At 47.7% G+C, this 11,309-nt stretch overlaps 1 protein-coding gene across 4 annotated transcripts in view; it reads right to left on the bottom strand.

Annotated features, from left to right (window-relative positions):
• Kif2c (kinesin family member 2C) overlaps nt 1-11,309 on the bottom strand; it is a 22,789-nt gene continuing 11,480 nt past the window's right edge. For all 4 annotated transcript variants that reach the window (XM_076934366.1, XM_034502837.2, XM_034502838.2 and 1 more), the window contains 12 exons: nt 10,084-10,138; nt 9,835-9,997; nt 7,845-7,935; nt 7,566-7,629; nt 7,398-7,489; nt 6,604-6,746; nt 5,533-5,737; nt 5,306-5,416; nt 3,395-3,462; nt 2,971-3,076; nt 2,768-2,872; nt 1-684 (listed from right to left, as the gene is read on the bottom strand). In XM_076934366.1, coding sequence (XP_076790481.1) covers nt 478-684; nt 2,768-2,872; nt 2,971-3,076; nt 3,395-3,462; nt 5,306-5,416; nt 5,533-5,737; nt 6,604-6,746; nt 7,398-7,489; nt 7,566-7,629; nt 7,845-7,935; nt 9,835-9,997; nt 10,084-10,138 — 1,410 coding nt within the window. In that variant the 3' untranslated portion in view covers nt 1-477. The remainder of the gene's footprint in view (nt 685-2,767; nt 2,873-2,970; nt 3,077-3,394; nt 3,463-5,305; nt 5,417-5,532; nt 5,738-6,603; nt 6,747-7,397; nt 7,490-7,565; nt 7,630-7,844; nt 7,936-9,834; nt 9,998-10,083; nt 10,139-11,309) is intronic.

The raw sequence follows: 11,309 nt of genomic DNA, 5'->3' as shown, positions 1-11,309 counted from the left end.
TGCTAGGTACAACATATAAATACATAAAAAGCAAGAACTGGAGATTTTCTTAGGCTTTAAAACAAAAGCAGAGAGGTCTCAAAACCTTTTTACTGAAAGTATAAAACATGAGAGTGCTCAGGCCAAGGGCGACACTGCAGGCCAGGGACAGCAGGAGCTGGATAAGCACTGCTTCTCTTCCAGAACCTGCACCTCGAAGTCTCTAACAGCAGCTGGTGCTGTACTGAGAAACTACCCAAACAGCACTCCCCTCCGACAGGGAGGAGAGGAAGCACAGTCAGGAAAGCTCCTTCTTCCTGCTCCAAACTGAGGAAAAGCACATCGTCTCTCCCCTAGCTTTCCGGGGCATGATGCCCCATACTTGACATTTACCGAACCTGTCCAACTCAGTCTCTAACCAAAGCCAGAAGTTGTTCAAAGTTTTCTGGGGAGGGGAAGAGGCTAGTGTGATACCAAACAGATCTTTATTTGAAGTCATCATTGGTGCCGTTTCTTGCTGTTTATTTGTTTGCTAGCCTGTTCTTCCAGTTGCATGGCCAGGCGCAGGGCCTTGATGACTTCTCGGAGGGCTGAGAAGTGCTTAGCCTGCTGTGTCAGGGCAGATTCTGCCTTGTTCACAAAGGTCTCCAAGTCATAGTCTGGCTGATCCGTCATCTCAGAGAGCTCAAGCCAGTCTGGTCCTTGCTGCAACAACAGGGAGAACCCAGTCAGCATAAACTCACAACCCTCCAGCAAGTCATACACAGAGCTCAACCAGATACATCAGCAGGAGGCCAAACCTTCATTCTGCCTCCTGAAACCCTTTCCTCAGGAAATCCTCAGCCTGGGTCCAGTGTGGTGTTGGTGTATGCCTATAATCTCAGCACTCAGAGGTTGGAGAATCAGGAGTTCAGAAGGTAGGGCTAGAGAGACAACCAATTCCCAGGAGAGAACTGACTCCAACTTGTCTTCTGCATCCTACACATGTACCCATAACCACCCAAACAAGAAATTAAAAAGAAAAAAATAATATTTCCGGAGCTCAAGGACAGCCTAGGCTTCAAGAGACCATTGGCTCAAAACAAACAGCAATAACAAAAAGACAAAAGGAAATCCTTAGCTTCAGCTTGAACCTTAGCATGAACATGAATCCTTAGCTTCAGCTTAGCATCTTCTCACCCAAAATCTGTCCCTATGTCAAGTGAACAACATCATTGATCCTGTTCTTAAGAGTCAGAAACTGGGCTGGGCAGTGGCTGTGCCTTTGATCCCAGCGCCTAGGAAGCAGAAGCAGATGGATCTCTGACAGGCTAGCCTAGTCTACAGAAGGAGTTCCAGGATAGCCAAGTCTATACAGAGAAACTCTGCCTTGGGGGGGAAAAAATGAAAATGTCAGAAATTGGGATGACAACTTTCTTCCTCCCTTTCCTTGTGACAGGGTTCATGCAGCCCAGGATGTATGGGGGGGTGGCTTGAGCCCCTGAGCTCTAGTATCAGGCATGTCATGACACAGCTGACGAGCCTCAAATGTCCTCTGGGCAGACAAACCACCCAGGCCTACTGGCCCCATGTTTGTTTGAGACAAGAGCTTACTTTGGAGCTGAGTCTGGGCTCCAACTCATCCCAACTTTGCTGCCCCAGCCTCTCAAATGCTGGGATTATAGGTGCAAGCCAGTTCCCATGACTCTCTGGTTCCCTCCTTTTCTTCCTCTCCTCTGATATGAGCTGGGCATGGTGGCAGACACCTGAACCCAGTACTTGGGAGCAGCACATAACCAGTTCTAGAGGATCTAACACCTTAATCTAACCACCTTGGGTATTAGGCATAAAAATGAAACATAAATATATGCAGGCAAAAACATTCAAGCACATTAAAAATAGAAACCAAATGCTATGCTCTGACCATAGTGACACTTCGCTGGAGGCCTCACCCAACGCATAATCAAGTTGAAGCCTGTGGCGTGAGCCCCACTGACCTTGCCTATGTGTCTCCCTGTGCTGTCTGTTCACAGCCTATGCTGTTGAGCACAGTCAACTCTCAAGTATCTTGAAAGGGCCATGTATTTTACTGCAGAGTCCTGGATGCCACAGGGAAGAGGATGCATCTGCACACTTAGTCTTCACAACAGTGTCAAAAGTGCCCCAAGTTCTTTCTGCTTGGCTGTCTGCCACTGTCAGAAATGCCTCCGATTTCTCTCACCGCACCTCCCTTGGCTAGATGTGATAGTACATGCTTTCATTCCCAGCACTTGGGAGGCAGAGCCAGGGCTGCTACACAGAGAAACTCTGTCTCAGAAAATATAAACAAAAAAACAAAACAAAGGAGTACTTCCCTCTTCTTGGTTCTGAGTGATGCTGGAACTGTGCTGCAGCTGGAGACGCCTAGCATTTAGTCCCCAAAGACCACACTATGTCTTCCTGGCTTAGAGAAAAGGAAACTGAGACTCTGTGAGACTAAATGCCTTTCAGTAGGGAACGAGCTCAACAACATGAGTGCGGTGTTCTAGGACCATGTGTCACTGACTGACAATCCCTTATATGAAGGACCCTCTGCACCCTAGTCAGCAGCACTATGACAGGACAGCCTGTGTCCCCGTTGAGGTAGTCATGAGCTATCCTAGAAGAGCAGCTGGAGACTGAGGAGAGCTGGCTGTAGAGTCTGTCCTGTCCCACTCCAACAGAGAGCCACAGGAGCAAAGCCCAGATTATGTTCCAGGGATACAGCTGAGCTCTGCAGGCTGTGAGAGGGTGGCCTGCCAATCCCTCCTTGGCTGGGGCCAGTTTGCACCTGTATGATCTCCCTGAGCTCTTCCATGGCCCTCTCTTCCAGCTCCCTGATCTGAGTCATGGCTTCATTAAAGCTGGACATCTGGGAAGACAGCTCCTCTTCTTCCTTGGAGAACAGAAGGCCAAAGAGGGAGATAACAGTGTAAAGACTGTGGCCCAGGGTCCATCTCTAAGGCCACATTGCATCTTACCCTCCCGCCTTACATTGCCAGCCAGAGAGGTCCCATTAGAGCTGGCTTCCATCTCTTCTGTTTCCATCTGAACTGGCTGCTCTCCACTGGGCCCGCTGTGGGGGCTCAGCTCCTTGACTCTGAGGAAATAAAAAGGGCTTGAATGTCCCAGCAGCCCCCTGGGCACTCACTACAGGAGTGTAGCACCACTCAAGACAACAAATCTTAGGGCTCCAAGGGGTGAGTAGCAGCTTGTCTTCAGCCAAGGAGAGGCTGAAGCGGACATGGAAAGACCCTCAGATACTATTAATGGAAAAGGACTGGGACAGACCTAGCATGCAGCTGACCTCCACACATCAGATTTACTGTTTATGGAGGACATTCAGAGGTCCCTGGGGTGCTGCCTGTCTCATCACTGCCGCTCCTTGTCTGTTCCACCTGGATGTAGGCCCTCATACCTGTCTGCGTATCTCAGCGTGTTTAATGTGTATTCACAGGAGCTTATGCCTGGTGAGATCATGGCGATCTGAGAAAAGAGGGAACACGTGTTAGAGCTTCGGAGTCAGGAGCTAAGAGCACAGGACACTGCCCTGGAGAAGGTACCAGGAGTATCATCCATCAGGTGAGACTGGCAAGGTGAAGTACATGTGCTCTGCTAGACAATTTGTTCCTGGGAATGTAAACTACGGCAACTTTAAAAACTAGCTCCAGGGGCCTGGTGAGATGGCTTAGCAAGTAAAAGGCTGAATTTGACCCTAGGACCTACACTGAGAAAGGAAGAGTAGACTCCTGTGAACTGTCTCCTGATTGTCACATGATTACTATGGCATATGTTCATGTGCACACACTTACACAATAAACACGTCAGACGAAATGACACATACCCTTTAATCCCAGCACTTGGGAGGCAGAGGAGGTAGATCTGTGAGTTTGAGGCCAGCCTGGTCTACATAGCAGCGTCTAGGATAGTTGAGATTACAAAGATAGACCCTATCTCAAACTCCACTCCCCAATAAAGAAAAGAGGCTCCCAAATGGTGTGGTACATCATATCTATAATCCTTGTAATCGGGATCATCACAAAATTGCGGCTAGCCTGTTGTATCTCAAAAACAAAACTAAAGGTCCCCGGTATGGGTCTTCATGTTGCCCAGCTGGTTCTGAATAATACTCTATCTTCAGCCTGTCTAGTGACCACAACTACAGGTGGGCCACCAAGCCTGGCTGGGTTCTCTGTTTTTTAAAGACACCCCTAATTATATTCTGCTTAATTTCCTTTATCAAAGACACATCTGAAAACTTGGTGACTCCTGCTCAGGTTATTCAATCTCTGAGGAGATGTCTCAGAGAGGAGGGTTTACAGCTTAGACAGAAGGCTCAAGGTAAAATACTTGGCTAGGCCTTTGAACTCTGGGTTCAATTTTCTACACTGACAAGAGAGGGAGAAAGAGGGAAAAGTAGTACTAACTAATTAATTAGCACACTAATAGTTACTCAGTATTAATTAACACTAATACTAATGGAGATAGAGAAGTCTGTCCATGAAAAGGCTCTTCTCTGAGGGAAGGAGAGGTGTGCTCTGGATAATCTCACTTAGCAGGACCTGGAGATTAGTCAGGAAGGAAGACCCTGCGGGCATCGCTTCCTTTAATCCTAGTGCTCAGGAGGCAGAGGCAAGCAGATCCCTCTGAGTTTAAGGTCAGCCTGGTCTACAGAGCAAGTTCTACACAGCCAAGGATACACAGAAAAACCATCTTAAAAAAACAAAAAGAGGGAGCTGGAGAGATGGCTCAGTGGTTAAGAGCACTGATTGCTCTTCCATGAGGCCCTGAGTTCAATTCCCAGCATGGTGGCTCACAACCATCTGTAATGGGACCTGATGTCCTCTTCTGATATGTCTGAAGAGAACAACAGTGTACTCACATACATAAAATAAATAAATCTTTAAAAAAAAAAAAAAAAAAAAAAGAGGAGGGGTTGAAGTCAGTCAAGGCTTGGACTATGAGATTATATGGTAGGAACCATGAACCCCGATGGATGGAGCTGTGGCAAGGGAGGACTTCCTTTTGCATCTCCTAAGGTTCACTTCCTAAATTCCAGAACCCCTTTCCTGGTAAGGAAGCAACAACTGTCCTCAAACCAAGAGCTGCACCTACATAAAGAAAGAGGATTCTTTCCTCCTTGGCTATAGGCGACATGGAAGCTGCAGGGTGTGAAGACCAGTCACCCAGGAGCCTGGAACCAGGCAGTGAGCTGTGGAGTGTGAAGGCCAGTCACTCAGGAGCCTGGAACCCAGGCATCGAAGAGGTGCTGAGCCCCTGGCCCGCTCTGGGTCTTCTGTAACCCTACCTGCAAAGCCACCCCACTCACCATGCACGTCCTCGAGTTCTCCCCAATGAACGAGTCCCTCAGCACCTGTGTCAGCTTGCTCTCACGGAATGGGGTATGAGCCTTGTTCTGTCCCAGTGCCCGGATGCACTCCTGTGGGGCAGCAGGAAAAAAAAAAAAAAAAGCTGGAAGCTTCTTTTCACTTATGCGGCCTACTCTCTCTCCCTTCCCAACTGCCTGCCAGGCCACCACTAGCTCAGGCCTGCTACCTTCAGAGCCAGGAGTGACTTGTTAATTTCTGCTCCCTCCATGCGAGTCTGCCGGTCAGCACTAGATGTGTCAGCCCCTCGTTCATTCCCTGCCAGATCCACCAAAGAGAATTTGCCATGTAATCTCCCTTTAGCTCGAAGAAGAATCTGAAAGCAGGCGTGGGAGCGGGAGGAATTGGAGTTGGCAAATGTTTGTCCAGAAGTCCTATTAAAAGGAGGGAAAGGCAAAGAAAGGTTATAAAGTTCTGGGAGCAGTATCCCGCAGGGACCCCTAGGGTCTACACTGTCCCAGGTCCCAGCAGTGAAACCTATGGTAAAGAAAGGATATAGACCAGGATCCTAACTTTTTTTTTTTTTTTTTTTTTTCGAGACAGGGTTTCTCTGTGTAGCCCTGGCTGTCCTGGAACTCACTCTGTAGACCAGGCTAGCCTCAAACTCAGAAATCCACCTGCCTCTGCCTCCCAAGTGCTGGGATTAAAGGTGTGCGCCACCACTGCCCGGCAAGACAGTAGCTCTTAACTGAGTATTTTCCAGGCAGTCAAATCAGACCTGAGTCTGTGCTAGGGTGTTAGCAGACCTCAGGCTCATGAAGATGAAGAGGGGCCGACGGCTACAAGGGAAGGAGGCTAGGTACTTGTGCAAACGAGAGCTCTTGTGTGGATGGAGCTATAGCAAAGCACCTGCCTCACATGCAAAATAAGGCTCTGGGTTTAATCCCGAGCACTGGGAGGAAAAACTCGGAGCCCTGCAACTGCAGTGCCCCACTACATGTGTCAGCAGTCCCTGCCTTCACAGGGAGGTGCCATGGTCTCACTGTTTCCAGCCCAGAACAGATACAGGGCTGCTAATTTCTTCCACAAGGGAAAACAAGAAACTCACAGGTTCCAGGCAAGAATGCCTGTCAGTAAAGTGTTGTTAGATTTAAGCTGCTCTAAGTTTGTCCTTAAGAGCCTCTGGGATTATCTGGAAAAGAGATGGCTTCCCCTGATCTCATGCCTGTGTCTGCATCTGAGGCTTTATTACCTGAGCCTGGAATTACAAGTAGTTCCCTCCCCTTGCCAGAACTCTGACCTGCAGGCGCTGCCCACGTTGAGCATCTTGATGACGTCATCAGCACAGGTAACCAGGTACTCCTGCAGTCCCACAACCTGCACCTGCTGTTTGCTGTCCTCCAGCACACGTAACTTGGCCTTTTTGTTGAGCAGATCAAACACCTGCACCAGGCAGAGGGCATACATAAGCTTAGGTCCATAGGTGCTGCTGGGTACCCTGCCTGACCTTCCTGCAGAGCTTGCCCCAGCCGGGTCAGGTCACAGAGCATTTACTGACAGGGAACAGACCAGTAGTAAGTGAACTGGTTTCCATGACTCACATCAACGTCACTTTACTAGCTGTACCAGCCTGAGCAAGTTACTAAACACTCTAGCCTGTTTAGTAGTCTATAAAGTTGAGACTGCTAAAAACAAACAAACAAACCAAAAAAACTACAACAGGAGCCGGGCGGTGGTGGCGCACGCCTTTAATTCCAGTACTTGGGAGGCAGAGGCAGGCAGATTTCTGAGTTCAAGGCCAGCCTGGTCTACAGAGTGAGTTCTAAGACAGCCAGAGAAACCCTGTCTTGAAATACAAAAAGAGAGAGAGGTAGGTAGGTGGTGGTCAAGGGAGGACTGCTCACATACAAGGCAGACCACCACCTCAGAGGGAGCCTGCAAGAGGACTTCTGCTTTCCTTATTGAGCTTGGCTGCCCCCTCACCTTCAAAAGACAGGTCCACATGCCAGGCAGAATAGCCCTGAGGGCCTACAGCTAAGAGGATGTCTGGCTTCATTAACTTCTAGCCATCTTCCAAGGTTTCAGTCAGTTTACCTTCCCATTGTAGATCTCAAAGAATGTCACATAAACTTCCAGGTTTAAGCTCCGGTATCGAGGCTGACTCTTTAGGAGGAAGACGTCCCGGGCTGGAAGGAAGAGCCTCCCTAAGTAAGCAGCTTGCTGTCCATGCCCAATCCCAATGTAGCCAAACAGTGTACTCACAAGCCATTGCATAGATCCCTTTAGATGCATTCTGACTTTTACCAGACAGGTCTCCACCCATTGTCTGCAAAAGGAAACAGCAGGTGACACAGCCCAGCAGAGCACAGTGGCTCTCCCTGGAGACAGTAGCCCACAGCAGAGCCAGGAGGCTGGGCCTACTAAAGTCTCTCTCTGCATCTGACATGGCAAATGCTAGTGATTGGTTGGCATCTGTCTTTCTTCTCAAGAACTTACTGCTGCACAAATAGAAGACTTTCTCTGCCAGACTGAAATACTCACATGTGTCTTCCCACTGCCTGTCTGTCCATAGGCAAAGCATGTTGCTTTTCCCCCTTCAAAAATCGTCTGTACCAGTGGTCTTGCTGTGAACCTAGGAGAAAAGATGGAGTAGAGGAAGCACATTTGTGTAGCTATCCCTTAGAATCCAAGAAGCCTTGGTTATGGGAGCCCCCACTGATACTCAGCACATAGCTGCTGTTCAAATCATTTCCTTTGTTTTCTTTTCTTTTTTTTTTCTGGGTAGAACCCAGGGCCTAGCATGTACTAGGCAAACACTTTATCACTGAGTTGACTCTTACTCAAGTCTGTTATATAAAATGGCATGTTAGCATAGTACTTACATCTACTATTACACATCTCTAGATTATTTATATCCTAATAAGATAGCAATGTAATATAGTTCTTACACTTTACTGTTCAGGGAAAAAAATGAAAGAAACATCAGTCCAGACAAACTAGTTCAGCCGGGCGGTGGTGGCGCACGCCTTTAATCCCAGCACTTGGGAGGCAGAGGCAGGCGGATTTCTGAGTTCGAGGCCAGCCTGGTCTACAGAGTGAGTTCCAGGACAGCCTGGGCTACACAGAGAAACCCTGTCTCGAAAAACCAAAAAAAAAAAAACAAAAAACAAAAAACAAAAAAAACAAACAAACAGACAAACTAGTTCTAACTTTTAAATTACATGTATTTATCTGTGTGCACGTGGGTTGGTGGCATGGTTTGGCACATGTCAAGGTCAGTGGACAACTTATGGGAGTCAGTTTTCTCCTTCTACCACACCTAACCTGGGGACCCAGCTCAGGCCATCAGGCTTGGAAAGCCATCACACTGGCCACTCTTTTGGAAATATTTTCCCTCTGTAGTTGAGTCCACAGCAACTCAAGAACAAGGAGGGAAAACTCTGTTTGCAAAATGTGCTCCCTAGAACACGGCCCTTTGTAGAGCTCCAAGTCTTTTTGTTTGGTTGACTTTTTGAAACAGGGTTTCTCTGTGTAGCCCTGGTTGTCCTGGAACTCTCTGTAGACCAGGCTGGCCTCTAACTCATAGAGATCTGCCTGCCTCTGCCTCCAGAGTGCTGGGGTTACAGGTATGTGCCACGAAGCTGGGATTCTATAACACAATGTCTGGTCTTAAAGTCAAGACCTTTTACCTCAGCTTCCACAGCACTAGAAGTGTAAGGCTGCACTTCCAAACTTCTCTAAAAGAAAATGCCTGACAAACCCAGAAAAGCATGAAAAGCCTTTAATGCTGGGGCTTAGCTGATAAAAGTGCTTTCCATACAAGTCTGCACTCAAGCTGGGAGGAGACAGCTGACGTCTCAAAGCTGTCCTGACTCCCCTACACAGACACCATGGCACACTGTGCTCACCTCCTTCTCATGCATCTGCACAAACATACCTCACCACCAACCCCCTCCCTCAAACCTTTATTAAGAATTAAATGCTGGGATGGAGAGATGGCTCAGTCATTAAAGGCTAAGTTCATAACCAAAAATATAAGCTTGAATGCTGAGTGGTATACTGGACAGAGTAGATCTGAAGTTACTGGAGTCTGGTAAACTCATGTGGGTAATGAGGTAGCTGCATAAACCACTGGAAGGGGTAACTTCAGCACCTGAAAGGCTGAGGCAGGACTGCTATGGTTCAAGACCATCTGAGCAACAGAGACAGGTAGGTCTAGGGTAGCCTGGGCTACAGAATGAGCTCTTGTCCTAACAAAACATCAGAGAAAATGGCTGGCGCCTATCCATGAGTGGGCAATGTTTCAGTCATGAGTCATCTAAGGCTGGGCTGCTTGCTATAGCGCAAAAGGTGACATGTCAGACCCCAAACTGGACCTGATGGTTATGGGGGCCAGAGCTCCTTAATCAGAGAGCTGACCCAATAAAACTCAACAGACCAGGGTGGAGCTCAACATCTGATGTCAGACAGAGAAAGACTTGGGGGAGAAAGTGGCCATGAGAAAGAAAAAAACAATAGTAAAGAGACTGACCTGTAGACAACTTCATTGGAAGCTGTTTCATCAAAGGCAAAGTCAAAGCAGAAAGCCTGGTTCTCCAGGTACTTCGTTAAGTCCACTTTTAGCTTGGGTTCATGCACCAGGAGGAGACACTTGCTGGGAACAGAAATCACATCGATTTCTTTCTTGGCCAGCTCTGCAGAAGGAGAAGATTTCAGGGGATGCTCTCTTAACAGGGACCCTCCTCTCAGTCAGCCCTCTATTTCCAACTTGACAGCTTACCTTGTTTATTCAATGGGCGCTTCCTGACACAGACACAGATCCTGTGCTCTTCAATCTGCAAGAGGACGAGGGAGACAGCCAGAGGGAGGTCAGAACAGTACCAAAGCAGAGGACAGAGACCTGATCCTAGAATCCTGTTAACCACTCTAGGGTACAAGAAAGTCATTCCGAACACCCCCTGCTTCTCTACTCCACGGCCTCCAACGTTTCAGCACTACTCGACGAGCGAGCCTTTAGCAGTCGGGCCAGCTTAAAGCAGAGAGAGCCTCATCTGAGCCTTAACTAATGCTCTCACTAAAGTATTTAAAAACAAACAAAAAGCCTAGCTGACAAGATGGCCTAGTGAGCAAAAGCTCTTCTGTCAAGCCCGATGATGAGTTCCAATGGAACCACGAGCTAGGAGACCCAATTCAGTAAGCTGTCCTTTGACCTTTTCCATGTGTGCTATGGCACACGCACATGTACACATACACCCAGAATTTGTTTTGTTTTTTTAAGGCCACGTTTGACAGCACATACCTGTAATCTTAACATACATTGAGAGTCTCAAGGAGAACAAAAACAACCAAACAAACATAGGCCACTGAGATGGCTCAGCAGGCACAGGCAGGCAGGACCCCAAGCCTGATGACCCAAGTTTAATTTCTGTCACTTACATGGTAGAAAACTGAGTCTTACAGTCGTGCTCTGTCTCCCATGTAGGAATGAGCACAAGTACCCTGACAGTGCAAACAAACATAATTTAAGGACATTTTTAACTGGGTGTACTGGCATGTACCTGTAATTCTAGTTCTTGGAAGATAGAGGCAGGCAGATTTATGTGAGTTTAAGGCAAGTTTAGTCTACACAGCAAGTTCTAGGTTAGGCGGTTCTACATAGTGTGACCCTTTTGGTTTTGTAAATATGTATGAGTGCTGGCCTGTACATATCTGTATATCATATGGGAGCAATGCCCAGAAAGCCAAGGGGATTTACAGCTGGTTGTAAGCCACCATTTGGGGAATCAAACCCAGGTGTTTTGGAAGAACAAGTATTCTTAATTGTTGAGCCATTTCTCCAGCCCTAAGACACTGTCTTTAAAAGGTGTTGGGAGGTCCAACCAGGTGTATGGCTCCAATGGGAGATTGTGTGCTCAGTTATATGAAGTATCATTATTCAATCCCCATAAACACACACAGAGACAGAGAGACAGAGAGACAGAGGGAGAGGGAGAGGGAGAGGGAGAG

This window comes from Arvicanthis niloticus, chromosome 5, assembly GCF_011762505.2.
Source record: "Arvicanthis niloticus isolate mArvNil1 chromosome 5, mArvNil1.pat.X, whole genome shotgun sequence".
Classification (NCBI taxonomy): domain Eukaryota; kingdom Metazoa; phylum Chordata; class Mammalia; order Rodentia; family Muridae; genus Arvicanthis; species Arvicanthis niloticus.
Note: the sequence above shows the minus strand (reverse complement) of the source record. Positions and strands in the feature narration are given on the sequence as shown.